We start from the raw sequence: 15,860 nt of genomic DNA, 5'->3' as shown, positions 1-15,860 counted from the left end.
TTTCACTCAAATGTACATTGGAAATGTGCAGTTGGATGACATTAAGTCAGTAAAGTCTGTCTATGTCTATGTCATGTATAGTTTTTACTCTGTCCTGGTAGAACTGAGTCAGTCTGCAACTGATAAAGTCTGAATTTCTCAAAGAAAAATCTGTTTTCCTGGTTATGATAATAAATGCTGTACCATGATGTTTTCTATGAGTGGTTGGTGTTAAAGTAATGCGCCAGATATTTGTAGTCAAAAATGAAAAGGTTCACCCGACAGGCCCCAGCGAGGATCGAACTCGCGACCCCTGGTTTACAAGACCAGTGCTCTAACCACTGAGCTATGGAGCCTGTTATGCTGCCGACAGAGGTCGTCCTACATTTTTAAGCTGTCTCTGCACCAAGGCCCATACGGAAATGTTTTGCGCAGTTAGTGCGCTGACATTTTCTTTTCACGGTGGACTGGCTCGCTCGCAGGATAACGTTAGGGTTTTTGTGGGAGATTACTTTCCGACATGGCCGTTTTCCATTTGATTTTGAGCTGGACTGGTCATGCTTTAATGTTTCTGCTGGTTCTACTTTTCATAGCGTTTATTGGTTATTGTCTGTATATTAAATACACTCACCTGAAATACGACCACATACCTGGGCCACCGAGAGACAGGTGACTAAGTTCAGTGGTTGACACTAAAATTAATGTTACTCTTTTTCTAAACAGATATTGAGCTAAAAAACAAATTGTAACGTTGTTAGCTGACTACTTTTCTTCCACAGTTTTCTTTTCGGACATTCAGCAACGATATTGAGAATAATGAGAAGTGGTGGCGTAGTACACGACCAATTTCTGGAGTGGTAAGTACTACCATATTATTATTATTTATTCAAATGTGGAAGATAAATAAGTGTGTTAAATGTCACTAGATAACATTTACCATCTCAAAGTCCATGTATGCCAATGCAGTATACCCCCCTCTACAGGCTGTTATAAGCTGTAACATCTGCCAACTAACGCTAGGTCTATGATATGTGGGTTGGTTAAGTACTATTAACAACAACAAAAAATAAACACTTTTGTTTTTGTGCCCACTTTTCATTGTTTTAAGCAAAAACATGTGACTTCTTTTATGCACTCTATCTCTCAAATAGACCTTTTTCGTAATAATGTGCAATAATCATGCTGTTGAGTCAGCATCTTGATCTGGCACACTTGCCAGGTGAATGGATTATCTTGGCTAAGGATAAGTGCTGACTAACACAAATATGTGAACAAAAATTGAAAGAAAAAAAAGTTTTTTTTGTGTATAGAAAGAGAAGGAGAACAATAGTGTTTTGATTATATTTGTCTTAAGTGTGGTTTCGATATGTGTGTACTGTTCCTGTTCTGCATGTGTAAATATAGATGTAGTATTATTTGCAATATAAGTTTATAACAAAGATGTAATTCATAGGTGCGAGGCTTATGAGCCTATTTGCAGGATAAATCTTCTGCATTACGTTATGATCGCTGTGACCTGTCCAGAGGCAACCAAGGTAAACTCCTGCACCTTATAATAACATTTGTGCCACCATTAGTTGCATTAGCATTGTGCAATAAACAGTATAAAAGGGAACACAGAGAAAAGTAGAAATCATTAAAAAATAAAGAATCCAAACAAAAGTCTAACATTGCCAGCTAGTGCTATTGCTATTGCTTTTTGGTAGGTATAAACATATATCCTGACAATAACAACTTGTCTTTTATTGTTCCCTCTTTCGATGGCTCTGTTTCAGGAAATCCTGATGTCTCCCAAGTACCCCAAGGATAAGTTTGTCTACGGGAAACTCTTCTACCTGTTTGGCCAAAGGTAGTTTATCAAACTGTCTGATTAGTTCGCTATACTATTCATCCTGAATACAGCACAGAATACAGTGGCATGGTCAATTATTGTTAATTAACGGATAATTTAGCAACGATAAGTAGAGGTAGTGTAATTCATCATACTGAATTCCTGAACTGAAATTACAGAGTAAAATACATACACTCTAATGTCAACTCAAGTAATCCTGGCATCATTTACAATCTTATTTTGCTATTTTCAAAGTATTATGTTCCACGTCTCTCTTCAAGGTTCCTAGGTAACGGCCTAGTAACAGCACAGGACCACGATCAGTGGTATAAACAGCGCCGGATCATGGACCCTGCATTCAGCAGCTTGTGAGTTGCTCAACCTTTACTTTATATCTGGTGTTTGCCGTCACTGTGTATTCAAGATAATCCTAAAATTAACCCGTATTAATCCCCATTGGGGAAGTCCGGGTGTTACAGCAGCACAAGGACAGAATAAGTACAGATAAATAGAGAAACTTGAAGAGAACTAGAGAGGGAAAATCGAATGCCACTTGTTGAAAAGCTTGACTAATGACTAGGAGCTAGACTGATTGGACTGGTTACACAGCAGACATTTTGACATGTCAAAGCTAAAAAAAAACACAGGTAATAACTGTAACAATAGTTCAATTGCACTCAGTGTCCCAGTAACAGTAACAGTGAACAACAGGACTTCCCCTAAGTCCACGGTTCTCAAAGTGTGGGGCGCACCCCACTGGTGGGGAATCAAGGCGTGACAGGTGGGGCACGCCAAACGGGAGGAAATTTTTTATGCCTATCTTTATCCAGACATCCCAACTCTCCCGGAAGTTCTGGAAGTCTCCCACGTATTGATAGTGGCTCACTGATGCCTGCAAATGAGATCCAATCTCCTGGTATCTGGAGCAAGGCCGCGCACTAGACTAGAGAGTGACTTAGTGTGTGTGTGTTTGTGTGACACACGCGTGTGCTCTTAGTTATTACGGAAGACAATACAGGTTGGAGGCTCATGGAGCCAAAAGTATGTTTGCTTCCAGAGTTACATGTTTGCAACCAGCAAAGTGAAAATCGTAGGACTGAGCAAGTATAAAAGAATATTTTAGATGATTTTATACAGCCATTCTCCACTATAGCTTGGAACATTCTGCCCCATAAACACTAATACAAAAGTGAAGTGAAGTGGAATTGTGTAAAAGGCATGGCAGATGAAAGAAAATTGAAAAGTGAAAAATTTCTCAAGGGTTATGAAAGTTTGAAATAGAGTTTCTAGGTGAATATTCGACTGAGTGGGAAGAGATTGAAGATGGGTGAAGTGGGTTTGAAGGGGCTTCAGTTCGATTACTAACTCGATGACTAAGCAAAGAGAGTTAAATACTCTCAAATGTTTTAATGAGGACTTATTATTTGCAGGTATTTGAGAGGTCTTATGGGCACCTTCAATGAGAGGGCAGAGAAACTAATGGATAAACTGTCGGAAGTTGCTGATAACAAAACAGAGGCCCATATGCACCGGCTATTTAACTGTGTTACCCTTGATGTCATTGCAAAGGTACAGTGCTATGGTCTGTTTTTCCTCTGCAGTAGTCTTGATCAGATCCGTTTTTATTGGATAACTAATCACAGCAGTTCATCTGATTAGGTCGTAACTGTCTTAGTATGTAAGTTTTTTTTCTTGATAACCTTCAGGTTGCTTTTGGTGTCGATTTAGACCTGATGGAGAATACTACACCTTTCCCTCAAGCCATAGAGCTTTGTCTGAAAGGGATGGTGTTCCATGTCAGAGACTCCTTTTTTTGGGTAAGACTTCTTTGCTTGCTTGTATGGAGTTTGTTTGGTGAAAATATTGCAAACTGTGTCAAAGCCTAAAATCCTGTATTTCCAGTTGAATCCAAGGAACCGACCATTCATGAATAAAGTGAGGGAAGCTTGCTCTCTGCTGCGCACAACTGGAGCTCAGTGGATTCATAAGAGGAAGGTGGCCATGCAAAACGGTGAAGACGTCCCCAAGGACATCCTCACGCAGATCATCAAAACTGCTGGCAAAGGTTATGGTCGCCAAAGTTCAGCTTGGTTTTACCATCAGTGTTGTAATGAACAATAGTTTTTTATGTCGAGTTAAGAAGTAAATATTTATTTTGAAATGTGCTAAAACAAATGATATAAAAACATCATCTCAAAATGCATAATTAACATTTCCATACTGATAAACTGCAGAGCAGAAGTGCAGTCATTTACAGTAGAGTATATATCTAGGTAAGATAGGTCTGTATGGTATGTGTGTATAGTTCAACATCAATGTTTATGTTTATAAATTATATGATATATGATATGACAAAAATACTGGTTTACTTGTCCAAATTTATTTTATTTTATTATTCCAGAGGAAAGCATGACTCAAGAAGATGAAGAGTTTATGTTGGACAATTTTGTGACATTTTTCATTGCTGGTGAGTCTGTGTGTGAAATCGTCCTAAATGTTATTTTTTAGTGTTTTAAGGTGAACCGAAGCTGCATCTGTGGTTTCAATCACAATCACTTTAAAATGGGTTGTTAATCCGTTTTTGCTCCATTTGAAGGTAATATTCTGATTCATTTTGCCACCTGTAACATTTTAGGACAGGAAACAACAGCTAATCAGCTGGCTTTTTGCATCATGGAACTTGCAAGACTCCCTGATGTACTGGAGAAGTAAGAACTAATAATGCCATGCAAAGCAGTTTCAGTTAATGTTGCAACTGAACAATGGTTTATTCAGTTGTGTTCTTGTTTCCCAGAGTGAAGAAAGAAGTGGATGAAGTCATTGGGATGAAACAGGAAATTAGTTATGACGAGCTGGGACAACTGGTCTACCTCTCACAGGTACAGTGCAGGAAGTTAACCCTTTGATGCACAGAATAGGTCAAAAGTGACCCGACTGAGTTTTTACTGTATGTTCTATATCTTTGCAATAAATTAATTTTATCATTTAGTATTCAAGGTTTTTGATCATCATACATTCTTATTTTATGTTTTCTTTTATTACTTTATTACAAACTTAATGTGAAGCAAGTTATAAGATTTTTGAAATAGTATTAATAAACTCAAATGACTGCAAATGCATTCATTTTTAGGGTTTATTAGTACTATTACATAAATCTTATTACTTGCTTCACATTAGGTTTATTAGTTGATTTACATTAAACCTATGTAATTCAAATAGATGGAAATTTTCTATGTTATTGAAATGAATAAGTCTGCATTTTTGCCAAAACTCGAGTGTATTCACCTGCTAGATGTTTCACAGCTCCCTTTGCACAACTGATACTTTTACAATTGTTCTAATGCTAACCTAAGAAAATATTTGATAATTCTGAAAGATAGCTGTGCATAATATTTGATTAGGTTTAGGTTACCTTGAGAGTACCTTGTACCTTGTCAGAAAGGTGCAAGTAATTACTGTTAGCCAGCTAGCTGTTGATATATTCTATTTAAGTTAGCTAATTATATTGTAGTTAGCTTAGCTAACTTTAGTAAAAAGTGAGATGGCAATTTGTGTAGTGATGTGATCAGCAAATATTAAATGTATGAGTGTCTGACCCCACTCACTGGTAAAGTAATTATTTGAAACAAATTATTGTTATAGCATTAAGTCATTTTATGTTAAATCGCATCAAATGTGGCATGTGTGTAAACTTTTTTTTACCTAAAGTATGAAAGGAAAACTGAAAATAATGATCTGTTGTAATCAAAAACAAGATTTTTTGAATACTGTACCCCCCCCCAGGTGCTGAAAGAGACTCTGAGGATGTACCCCACAGCTCCAGGCACATCTCGTGACGTAATGGAAGACATTGTCATTGACGGTGTCCACATACCCAGAGGAGTAAATTGTGTGGTGAGTGATTCACTTTTTGTTTGTGCCTCTTAAAACAGGAAGTGTGTGTCAGAAGCCAAAAACGTTTTATTGTGTGTTTGTGCTTTATATTCATAAAGGTCAATGATACCTATGACTTAAAAACACAAACAACAACGGGATGTGTCTTTTAGAATTACTGACAACGCTTAAATTATTCTGAAATTCAGTTCAGCTCCTATGTGAATGGGAGAATGGAAAAATTCTTCAAGGACCCGCTGACTTTTGATCCAGACAGATTTCACCCAGATGCTCCTAAGTAAGTAGTTTTTTTTTTTACAACACTGATCATTGTCCCAGATAAAAACAAAAAGGTGTGTATTGACTGAATCTGCCTCGTATCTGCTTTACAAGGCCTTATTACTGCTACTACCCCTTTGCCCTCGGTCCACGTTCATGCCTCGGACAGAACTTTGCTCAGGTGGGTAGTTATGAAGACGTGAAGAACCAACACAGACTGGCAGAAAACATAACAACACATGTAATTAACTGGTGCTGTGATTATAGATGGAGGCTAAAGTGGTGATGGCCAAGCTGCTGCAGAGGTTTGAGTTCAGCCTTGTGCCGGGACAGAGCTTTGACATCCTGGACAATGGCACGCTCAGACCGAAGAGTGGAGTGGTGTGCTCTGTTCGACACAGGAAGTAAATGGTTATACAGCACCATGGCAGCAAAAAAAAAACAACAAAAAAAAAAACACAGTATATTCAAATGAAGTTATGGTGATGATTTTTATTTCATGATGAGGATTAATTATTACGTCATTAAGCACTTTAATCTTGTTGTGATTAACTCTTAAGCTCCTCCAAACCCGCTGAGCTCCTAAACCTGTTGTGCCTTTAACACTAATATAAAAATGCTGTAATTACCACTTTTACACAAATACACTACAGATGAAAATCACACACTGATGCAGAAATAACTCGCCAGTTTGTTTGTTTTGCACTTTAATAAACTGAAAATTAATTTAACGCCAGATAGCCTGATTTCATTTCATGTTCAGAAGTGTTTTTGTTGTTGTTGTGATTGTTGTTTGTACTCAATCAGCCATGTTTTGTCCGTTACAGGCAGTGTAACACAGGGGGGCGCTATGACCATGCAAAGAAATCTCAAACGCACCTGTTAAACTCCAAATTCCCCCAAAAACAAAACACCCTCACTTATCTCAGCTGATTTGCTGGAGTTTGTTTTCATGTTTATTAATATTTAAAACCAGGATGTTATGCGGTGAATCACACTGTAGGCACAGGCTGATTTCAATATAATCTGTTTAAAAATGTAAAAATCAACTAAATAAGGTCAAAAATAATAAAATGTTTACAAATATTAAAGGCTGTGTGTGTGTTTGTGTGTTTATCATATAATGATAATATATTGTAGTGCTGTGTTGCTGTTTCTTTGACACGGTTCGTGTGTTTTGGTCTCGCTGTTCCTTTAAGAGGGCCGAGCCTTGAGCCCCGTGAGGCTTCACCGCACTTCTCGTGTACCTGCTGCCCACTCCTCTCCCACGTCTTGATTGGCCGTCTTGGACCAAATCCTCTTGAATGATTTCAAACCCGAGTGTTTGGACAAGAAGAAGAAAAGGGAGGAGGAGGGTAGTGGAGAGGAGAGGGGGGGACTGCTGCTGCTGATTCCGTGCTGGCTGAGCTGAGAGGGGGCTTGAATCCTCCGTCCACCGACACAGCACCTCAGCAAAGAGGCTTATCCGAGGAGCGTTGTTGACGGTAAAACGCGTTCAGGAGAGATCACCGGTGAGACATAGTGAGCTTTGTTATTATTTTTTTTTTACAGGTGTCGTTTTTTTTCACCTTTTAGGTTACATTTGAGCTAATATTAAAATTAGATTTTTTTTTAGTTTCCCATCATTTGAATGGAGCGATGTCCAGCGGAGACGGTGCACATTGCGATGGGACGCGGTTTGTTGTTCTGACGGGACTCCGCTCCGGGGACCACGACCTGATCGAAAATCACTGCTGATCGATTAAAAATCATGTGTTGTCGTTACTGACGGAATGTGAGTACAAACTGTTGTTACCGAGACTCATAACGGATTTAAGATTTAATGAGGCCATTCAGTTCATGCACGGGTTGCCATAGCATCATATTAATATTTCTCTTTTTCATTACCGGCCTGTTGAAGAGGAGGAGAGCATAACCATACTTTTCATATTTTGGACAATGCATTCGTGTTTTGCTTAAATGAGTTTTGACAGTTCATTTTAAGGCGACTTTTTTTTTTTTAAACAAACAAAACAAACTGAGACTCACAGCCAACACAGTCATGGCTAAAAATCCGTCCGAGGGACCGAAGGACGAGCTGAGCCAGCTGACGGACGAGGAGCTGCTGAGGTGCAGCAAAGACGAGCTGGTCCGGAGATTAAGGAGGGTTGACAGCGAGAAAATGAACTTAATGATCGAGCATGGCAACATGATGAAAGACATCAACCGGAGGCTGCAGGTGCACCTGCACGAAATCCGGAGTCTGAAGGAGATCAACCAGAAGCTGCAGGACGACAACCACGAGCTCCGGGAGCTCTGCTGCTTCCTGGACGATGACCGACAAAAGGGCAAGAAGCTGTCCCGGGAGTGGCAACGCTTCGGCCGCTACACTGCCAGCGCCATGTGGAAGGAGGTGGGCACCTACATGATGAAGCTGAAGGAGCTAGAGGCCAACCAGGACACCGTGTTGAGGGAGAACACTGAGCTGAAGGAGATCATCCTCATGCTGGATGAGGAGAGGAACGGAGCAGGGTCCAGGAGCTCCATAGACAGTCAGTCCAGTTTAACCAACCTGAACGGTGGCACCGGAACGGTAAGGGATGTCGGGGACGGGAGTAGCACGTCCAGCACAGGTAGTGCTGGGAGCCCTGATCACCACAATCACAACCACATACACAAGCCCACCTCAGAGAACAGTAAGATGGGCCCCACCATGAGGAGGTCCATGGATGACCTGTCAGCACCACACCATCACAGGAGCATCCCCAATGGACTAAATGGTGAGTACACACACCTGACTTAACACAAGCCCCACAAGATGCACACCCCAGAGTCAATCAGACTTGAACTTAAACTGGCCTTTTACACTTTATTTTTATGCCCAAAAGTTACTCACATGGGCTGGGATGGATGACCAGAAGTTGCCCCTATGTTGACACAAGTTGTTGCTTTTTTGAGGCCTCCTAAATTTATAGTTGTTATTGTGTATTTCTATGTGGTTGAACTCTCAAAAGACACACATGCCACTGGTGTTTTTACATCTGTAGTCCCCCTTCTTGGCTTCAGCGCGCATAGTTTTGCGCATTTACCATGTGCGTGTGATTGCACTGACAACATATGCTGATCAAAATTACTGTGAGGGATTAACATGGGGGAGTGGGGGGGCTTAACCTCACTGTAAAGTCTTGATTGGGGTGATTATAGGACACACACACACATACACACGTGCACACACAGCATCCTTAAGTGGCCTTTTGAGTCCCACGCCATCCCATCATGTGAGTCTGCACTGATTTAGGTCAGTGCACTCATGGTCCTCAAGGAAGAGGACTTATCTAAAAGGCTTTTAAAGGGGGCTCAAGTAAATTGATTTTTTTTTGGGGGGGGGGGTTTGGTGTTTTCTGATTATCATTGTCGTCTTTTGGTTGTGGAAGAGCACTCATGTCTGCTTAGGGCCCGTTGGAAATGTGTGGCATGGGACCAAAAATCAATGTTCCTGTTTTAAGACCTAAATACACAGCTGAGAGCTGGGATGAAAATGCCGTGATGGAACAGGAGGACACTAAGCCTCGTTTAGCCAGCACATGGGCTGATAACTCGGCATGATCTGTTTGGCAAGGGGAATAAATTCTGTTTCCCGGGAGGAGGAAAAAAAAAATAAAATCCTCCATCCAGTTGAACCTTGTATTTTATTTATTTTTTCACCCAGATTTACAAGGACAGGTCGTCCGCAGCATATAGGAGCTCAGAGCGAGCAGCTTTAAATCAGATCACATAGATCACATGGTATTCATCGCACATTCCTGGAATTGTGGACTGTGGAAACCGTGAAGGTAACAAACGCTAAAGGTTGGAAACATACAAGAGGGAGAGCCGAGGGAGCCCTTAATCTGGAAAAAGATAGACACATGTGAACTCGCACGGCTACACACACATTTTTGGGTGCTGTTTTTGGCTGTCATTACATAACATCAGTATTGTATCTGCAGCAACCCCAGCACCTCTCTAAGCTGCTGTTTTGCTAGTTGTGTGTGACATTGTGTGCCCCTGAGGCTCTGGCTCAGTGTGTTCATCATTGTCAATGATGAACTCAAACACACACACAACACAGCTAGCATGGGAATGACCCGCTTCACATGAGTTTCATTGTAAACTAATGCATTGGTAATGAGTTTGATGCTATCTAGTCCTCAACAAAGCTGGCTTTAACATAATTGCAAACAACTCCATGTGGAAAGAAACAGAACTGGTTGTAAAATAACCCAAGATGGGAATCAATAAAACCAACAACAAAGCAATACATCATTGATCCTAATCAGCTATTACACAAGTTGGATGAGTGCAATCAGAAACAATACACCTCAAAAGCATGCTGGGATATAAAATGTAATTTTGTCCTCAGGTCCATGATAGCTTCTAAAAGCCTGATGAGTAAGAAAAGTCTTCACCAGCACAGATTTACTCAGTTGGCTGCTTTGAAATCTGAGTGGAGTGACCATGTTGCGAGGTCAGATCTGGCCACGGTGTGAGGTCTGCAGAGTGACTTTATTTAATGCTGTCCAAATGCCAGTGGCTCCCCTGAGCATTTAGGAGACAAGCTCGAGGATTGCCGCTCAAGTGCTAAATGAACAGCATCTGTCCGCTTGCCAGACACACACACACACACACACACACACACACACACACACACACAGACTGGAAGAAGATGAGGAGGATTGCACTTGGTGTCCTAAGAGTAAAACCGACCAATTATTTGAGCTTGTGTTTACGGCTTTTCAGTCAATCATTTTTTTTGCATTTCTTTGCATCATTTTGGCAAATATAAATCTAGATGTTTGTCTTTTTAGAGGCAAAAGAGGTACTGGGAGAGAAGTGTATGAAAGGGGGGCCCAGCAAAGGGCCCTGAATGAGTTTTGGTAGTTTTGGGGGAGTGGCTGAACGGGAATAAGGGGTTGGCTGGGAAGCCAGGGGGTGGAAGGGGTGGGGGACCGTAGGAGGGCATATTGAGCTCAAAGGAGGTTGGGTTTCGGAGACATCCTGCTGTCTGCTTAATTGAATTTCTTGTGCGTTGACACGGCTGGCAACCCCCCTCCACTCCTCTTCCTTTAGGGATACAGGCTTTGTGTGTGTGTGTGCATGTTTACTCGGACATGGTGTGTGTGTGTGTGTATATGAGTATTTGTGTGAGGAGAGCGAGAGCTTCTGTTCTGAAGACGTAAAAAAAGAAAAGAAAGAACAGCAGGGGCTACGCTGAGCACAACTGTGTTCCATAACCTACAATAGTGACTTCTGTTTTCCAGACTTCTCAGCATCTGCGTTCACTTTTGGTGGTCTGGAACCCAATTCTAGTCGAAGACCGCCTGAAATATGATGCTGTCACACAGAGCTTGCGTTAGACTCCTCTATAGTGCCACACAGCTCAGTATAGCTGCGTGAGACTAAAACAAAGTGGCCAAGCGAGACGGCAAAGTGCTGCTTTGACATTGTCCAGATGAACTGACAAGGATCCTCTCTGCAATAATGCTTGTTGACCTTTAACAGACCCTCACACATTCGCCTGGCCTTTCATCTGCCAACTGGTTTTAAAAGGAGCGATGTTACAAAGTCAGCAGGTAAAGTGACTCTAAACAGAGTGAGGTTTCTCAGACACAGACAGAGAAGGAGAATATTACCCAAGCTAGGCTGACGTCAACATATTTTGCTACATCAACCACAATTGGAGGGACAGTGTTGTACAGAGGGCAGGTTTTTTTTTTCATTAAAAGCATTACAAAGTTGTCCACATCGATGATGTCACCAATATGATGCATGACTTGCGGTTTGAACCCATGAAAGCAAATTAATTCCAGTCAGAAGTAGAAGAAACGGATGTTCTCGTTGCTCAGAGTTTCTGTACCCTTGGTGATGTAAGTAAGGTTGCATAGAATCACACGTGTACACTAATGTAGGGTAATAAAACAGTGATTTAGTAAATGGGATTCAGTCCAACTGTGCAGGCCCACTGAGGCTAGTTCTAACACATTTATGCAAGCAGTGGCATTATCCTTCACCTGCACACAAAACCGGTATGTGTGTGTTTGTTTTTCCACCTGTGCGCCAGACAGGCTTCAACTTCTGTCGACTGCTGGAGATGGCACGTGAAAGCAGTGAACCTTCACTGAAGGGTTTCCAGTGGCCTTTCCCTCCCCTCCCTCCCTTCTCTCATTCCTAAATGCTTGGTCATGCCAGCATATGAAACAACTTTGTAGTGAGATCAGTTCCTGTGAACTTCCTTGCAGGTGTGACATAAATGTATGTGGAACTTGTGGAAATGAGCTCATCTTTGGTGAACCTTGACCCAAAGATTCAAGTCCAAGACCATTGGCCATCTTTACAGTGAATTTGTGTGATCAGCCCATCTTTACATTTGAGGGAAGCTGAAAGCTGAAACTTTAACTCTTATTTAACCCCCCTCTGCTGGATTATAAACTGCTAACTAAAACTTGTTTTAGGATAGTTTAGGATAGATAATATAACAGGGTTCTGGAGCCAAATAATTTATGTGACAAGGCCTTAATGCTTTTCGGACCTCTTGTTTTTTTAAATTTCACTTTTATTTAACCAAGAAATGAAATAAAAATCTTTTTTTCAAAGAAGTTCTGGCCAAGAAACAGCACAAACAAAGAAAAAGTAAATTAAAAACTTACACAAAACAAAACAGAAAGTATTAAAAACATAATTCAAAGTGCAGTATGAGTTTAACACGAGTCTGTCACTCCAATCAGTCGCTCTTTTGGGCCTCTTTGAAACCAGTCAGATGGGTTAGTGACTCACCAGAGATTTACACTCGTAAGAGCTACAGCACAATGCATTCATTAGAATCTGATTTCTATATTGTTTCGATTCTAAGAAGGCTGCTTGCACTGGCGTCCTACATTTGTTCTCTTGAGTAAAATCTGCTGTTCCTAAGGAGACATTCCTTCCTATGTTTAGTCACTCTGTTGAGTCACCCTGTAAACCTGCCCACTTAGGCTCAAATTAGGCTCAAATTAGTACCAATTAAGTCACTGAGAGCTCATAAAATTGTGTGTTTAAACTGAGGTCTTTAGCACTTGGCCTTTCTATGCATGTGTTTCTCAATATATGAGGTGCCACAGTGATCGTGAACTCTTTCCCCTCTCTGATCTAGAGGCTTTTCTCGCTCTGTCTCGCTCTCTCTCTCTTCAGTTTTCTTTTCTTTTGCCCTTGGGGAGTGATGTGACCTAAAATCTCACAATGAAACTGTAAAACCAGCCCTCCCAGTTGGCCAACAGTGTGTGTGTGTGTGTATGCGTGTCATCACGCTAATGCAAATGAGTCAGTGCCTGGATTTTCACATTCATGTTTGACAGGAGCATTTGCCAATTTTCTGCCTGTCAATAAGCTTTAAAAGTCAGACCACGCAGATCTCTTTCATAAAAGCGCAGTCTTAAGTTAAAAGTCACTTTTTATGTGACAGAATCAAAGTCCATGTTTGCTAAAATCAGTCAGGCTTTTAATATCTCTTGTGTTTTTCTTAGTAAGACCCAGCTAGATAAAGGGAGCCTTGCTGTTTCTCTATGTGAGCTCCATTCTTGTTTCAAAGGAAACCAGAGGATCAACAACACAATGGTGTTTTCCTCTCGTCTGTGGTTTCATGTCATTGTGTGGCATGTCTGCCGGGCTGAAAAAGGGCGTCTAAGCAGGAATAGGATGTTTCTGTCGCTGATTTCCTGTTTGTCCACACTCTCCAAGACGCTGAATCAACACCTCCACCTCCATTGTCAGGGCTTAAAAAAAAGACTTACTAAACTGAAATGACAGCTAAGATTATTATAATTGCGAAAATTAATAGGATCACATTGGGTCATGTTGAAACATGTAACAGAAAGTGTAGCCCTTTTTATGACCTTTTTTAATTGTCCCACAAGGAAATGCTGACATATCATTTGCTTTCGTGTTTAGTCTTGCAAGAGATATTTTTTTCTTTCATTAACTTCTAATTATATTTTAAGGCAAGTTTTTTTTTTTTTTTTTGTCTGCAGAGTTGTATCAAGTGTTTTGTTTTGAGAGTTTCCCTGGAGCACAGCATGGGCTCTCCTCCACTCTCTGGCTTGCGTTCCCAGCACCCTGTCTTCCTGGGTGAGGCCTGGTCGGCTGATAAGAGAGATAACGGAGTAAAAACACTGACACACACACACACACACACACACACACACACACACACAGGAGAGACTGAGAGAAAGAGCCCCAGGGGGAACTCTCAGCTGTGTACTGTCAATGAAAAGCCAGCCTGTCAGGACGTCCCGCATTCCTGAATAAACAAAAGAGGAAGTGGGTCTCTCTTCTCTTAGTGACACAGCAGGAATGAGACTGTGTGGAAAGGGGAACAGGAAGTGTCTCTAGGTTGCCGTTTTGAACTTTTACCACCCTCAACTTCCCTTACTTGACAGACTTCACTTCTCCAGTCTTTCCCTCTACCTCCATCTATCTCGATTCCTGTGAATCTGCCGTCTGATCCACTGTTCGCTCACTCCCATCAACGCAGCATTCAGCCGACAGAATGAGGGTACAGAGCCAGCATGAGCCTCGCACACACAGACATGGACTCACTGGTAGATCTAGTGCCAGTGCCTTTTACAAAGGAAAAAAAAGAAAAATAAGTTTGCTGTTTGTGTGGTCGTCACCGACATTTTTCAGGGACATAAATGTTATGTCATACTAAGCAAAGAATGGGTTATCTTCCAAATATGTAAGGCAGTTTCAGCCACTTATCTCAGCATTCCTTTCTTTGCGTTTCTCGCTATGATCCAAATTTTTGGCCTTCTTTTCTGATTGTTGGGCTGCTGGAGGGGCTTGGTTGCTCAGTCGCCTAGGCAACGGCAATGATCAGTGGGGCGAGTGGACAGAGCCCACGCCTAGCCTCAGAGTCACTGAAGCGGAGGGAAGTAAGGGATAGGGGGATGGGGATAGGTTTGGGCATGATTGGCCTCCATGCTGGTTGACCCGTGTAGAATGATGCCAGCCAGAGCGAGGTCAGCTCTTTGTGTGTTTGTGTGTCTGCTCGCTGTTTTGAAGTAACTTACTCATAAGAGACAAACAGGGTGTGGTTTGAGTTACACACTTGTTTTCAGTTCTAATAGAATATTGGTTATAATCTAATAATTCATGCTTTGAGCATATTATTGTGCAATATTGTATCTGAACTTCCAGTATGTAATACCACAATAGTTCATATATACTAAAATACAATATCTAAAAGTAAAAGTAAATCTCTGTCTAAAACAAACTTTCTTTCTTTTTGGGGAAAGTAACTGACACTAGACAGCCCAGGGTTCGAATCCGACCTGTGGCTCTTACCCGCATGTCATTCCCCATCTCTTTCCCCACATTCCTGTCACTCTTCAAGCTGTCTCTGTCAATTAAAGCCTCCCCAAAAAAGATAAGCTGGGTGGCTTTAATTGTGATGTAATTGGTATATGTCTTTGGACTGCAAATTCATATGATTTAAATTAGAAATATCTTATTTCACCTGTTAAGTAAGAAGAAACTGTCAGTGTTGTATAGCAACAGATCAACTGTAAAAATCCACCAGCAGGATTAATGCTTTTTGTTAGTATAGTTGATTCTGCTTTTGATTTTGATACTCAAAATTGAAAGCTCATTTTGATTGATTTTTTTATTTAAAAATGAAATTGTGACACGTCTAATGGAGATGTGTCTATGAATGCACCTGCCAGGATTCACTCAAAATGGATTTTAAAGATAGACACAAATAGATATGAGGTAAAATAATGGACTCACTCCAATTTCCATTAAACCTAACCCTCTGGGGGTCTAAGCGATCAATTGCCCACACATTTGGTGATTTATAGGATTCCACAGAGTTTATGTCATCTTTACTCTATGCAATACAAATATG

General features: G+C 41.0%; 2 protein-coding genes and 1 non-coding gene across 9 annotated transcripts in view; 2 read left to right on the top strand and 1 right to left on the bottom strand.

Annotated features, from left to right (window-relative positions):
- Positions 1-262: 262 nt before the first annotated feature.
- trnat-ugu (transfer RNA threonine (anticodon UGU)) lies at positions 263-335 on the bottom strand. The gene has a single exon. It is a non-coding gene; the product is annotated as a tRNA-Thr (tRNA).
- A 74-nt stretch (positions 336-409) lies between these two features.
- On the top strand, positions 410-7,053 carry LOC104926956 (cholesterol 24-hydroxylase). Its single transcript, XM_019269845.2, has 15 exons — positions 410-648; positions 759-836; positions 1,433-1,514; positions 1,755-1,828; positions 2,092-2,178; positions 3,241-3,379; positions 3,517-3,627; positions 3,713-3,875; positions 4,212-4,277; positions 4,446-4,518; positions 4,605-4,689; positions 5,594-5,704; positions 5,893-5,981; positions 6,077-6,143; positions 6,230-7,053. The coding sequence occupies exons 1-15, from the start codon at positions 500-502 to the stop codon at positions 6,368-6,370; spliced, it is 1,515 nt and encodes a 504-aa protein (XP_019125390.2). The 5' UTR covers positions 410-499; the 3' UTR covers positions 6,371-7,053.
- Positions 7,054-7,189: 136 nt separating this feature from the next.
- ccdc85cb (coiled-coil domain containing 85C, b) overlaps positions 7,190-15,860 on the top strand; it is a 46,199-nt gene continuing 37,528 nt past the window's right edge. For 4 of the 7 annotated variants that reach the window (XM_019269879.2, XM_027283988.1, XM_010740923.3 and 1 more), the window contains exons 1-2: positions 7,190-7,473; positions 7,599-8,721. In XM_019269879.2, coding sequence (XP_019125424.1) covers positions 8,004-8,721 — 718 coding nt within the window. In that variant the 5' untranslated portion in view covers positions 7,190-7,473; positions 7,599-8,003. Of the gene's footprint in view, positions 7,484-7,504; positions 8,722-15,860 lie in introns of those variants that run through there. The other 3 variants (XM_027283987.1, XM_019269876.2, XM_019269874.2) reach the window with 3 other exon arrangements.

The sequence above is a fragment of the Larimichthys crocea genome, chromosome XI (assembly GCF_000972845.2).
Source record: "Larimichthys crocea isolate SSNF chromosome XI, L_crocea_2.0, whole genome shotgun sequence".
NCBI classification, from domain to species: Eukaryota; Metazoa; Chordata; class Actinopteri; family Sciaenidae; genus Larimichthys; species Larimichthys crocea.
This window is presented reverse-complemented; position numbering and strand designations above follow the sequence as displayed.

Excerpts from the sequence above, each read along its gene's own strand:
- LOC104926956 (XM_019269845.2), top strand. The coding sequence starts at position 500 with ATGGCCGTTTTCCATTTGATTTTGAGCTGGACTGGTCATGCTTTAATG. Across the intron at positions 2,179-3,240 it reads GACCCTGCATTCAGCAGCTT|GTATTTGAGAGGTCTTATGG; the intron begins GTGAGTTGCTCA and ends TATTATTTGCAG. Across the intron at positions 4,278-4,445 it reads TGTGACATTTTTCATTGCTG|GACAGGAAACAACAGCTAAT; the intron begins GTGAGTCTGTGT and ends GTAACATTTTAG.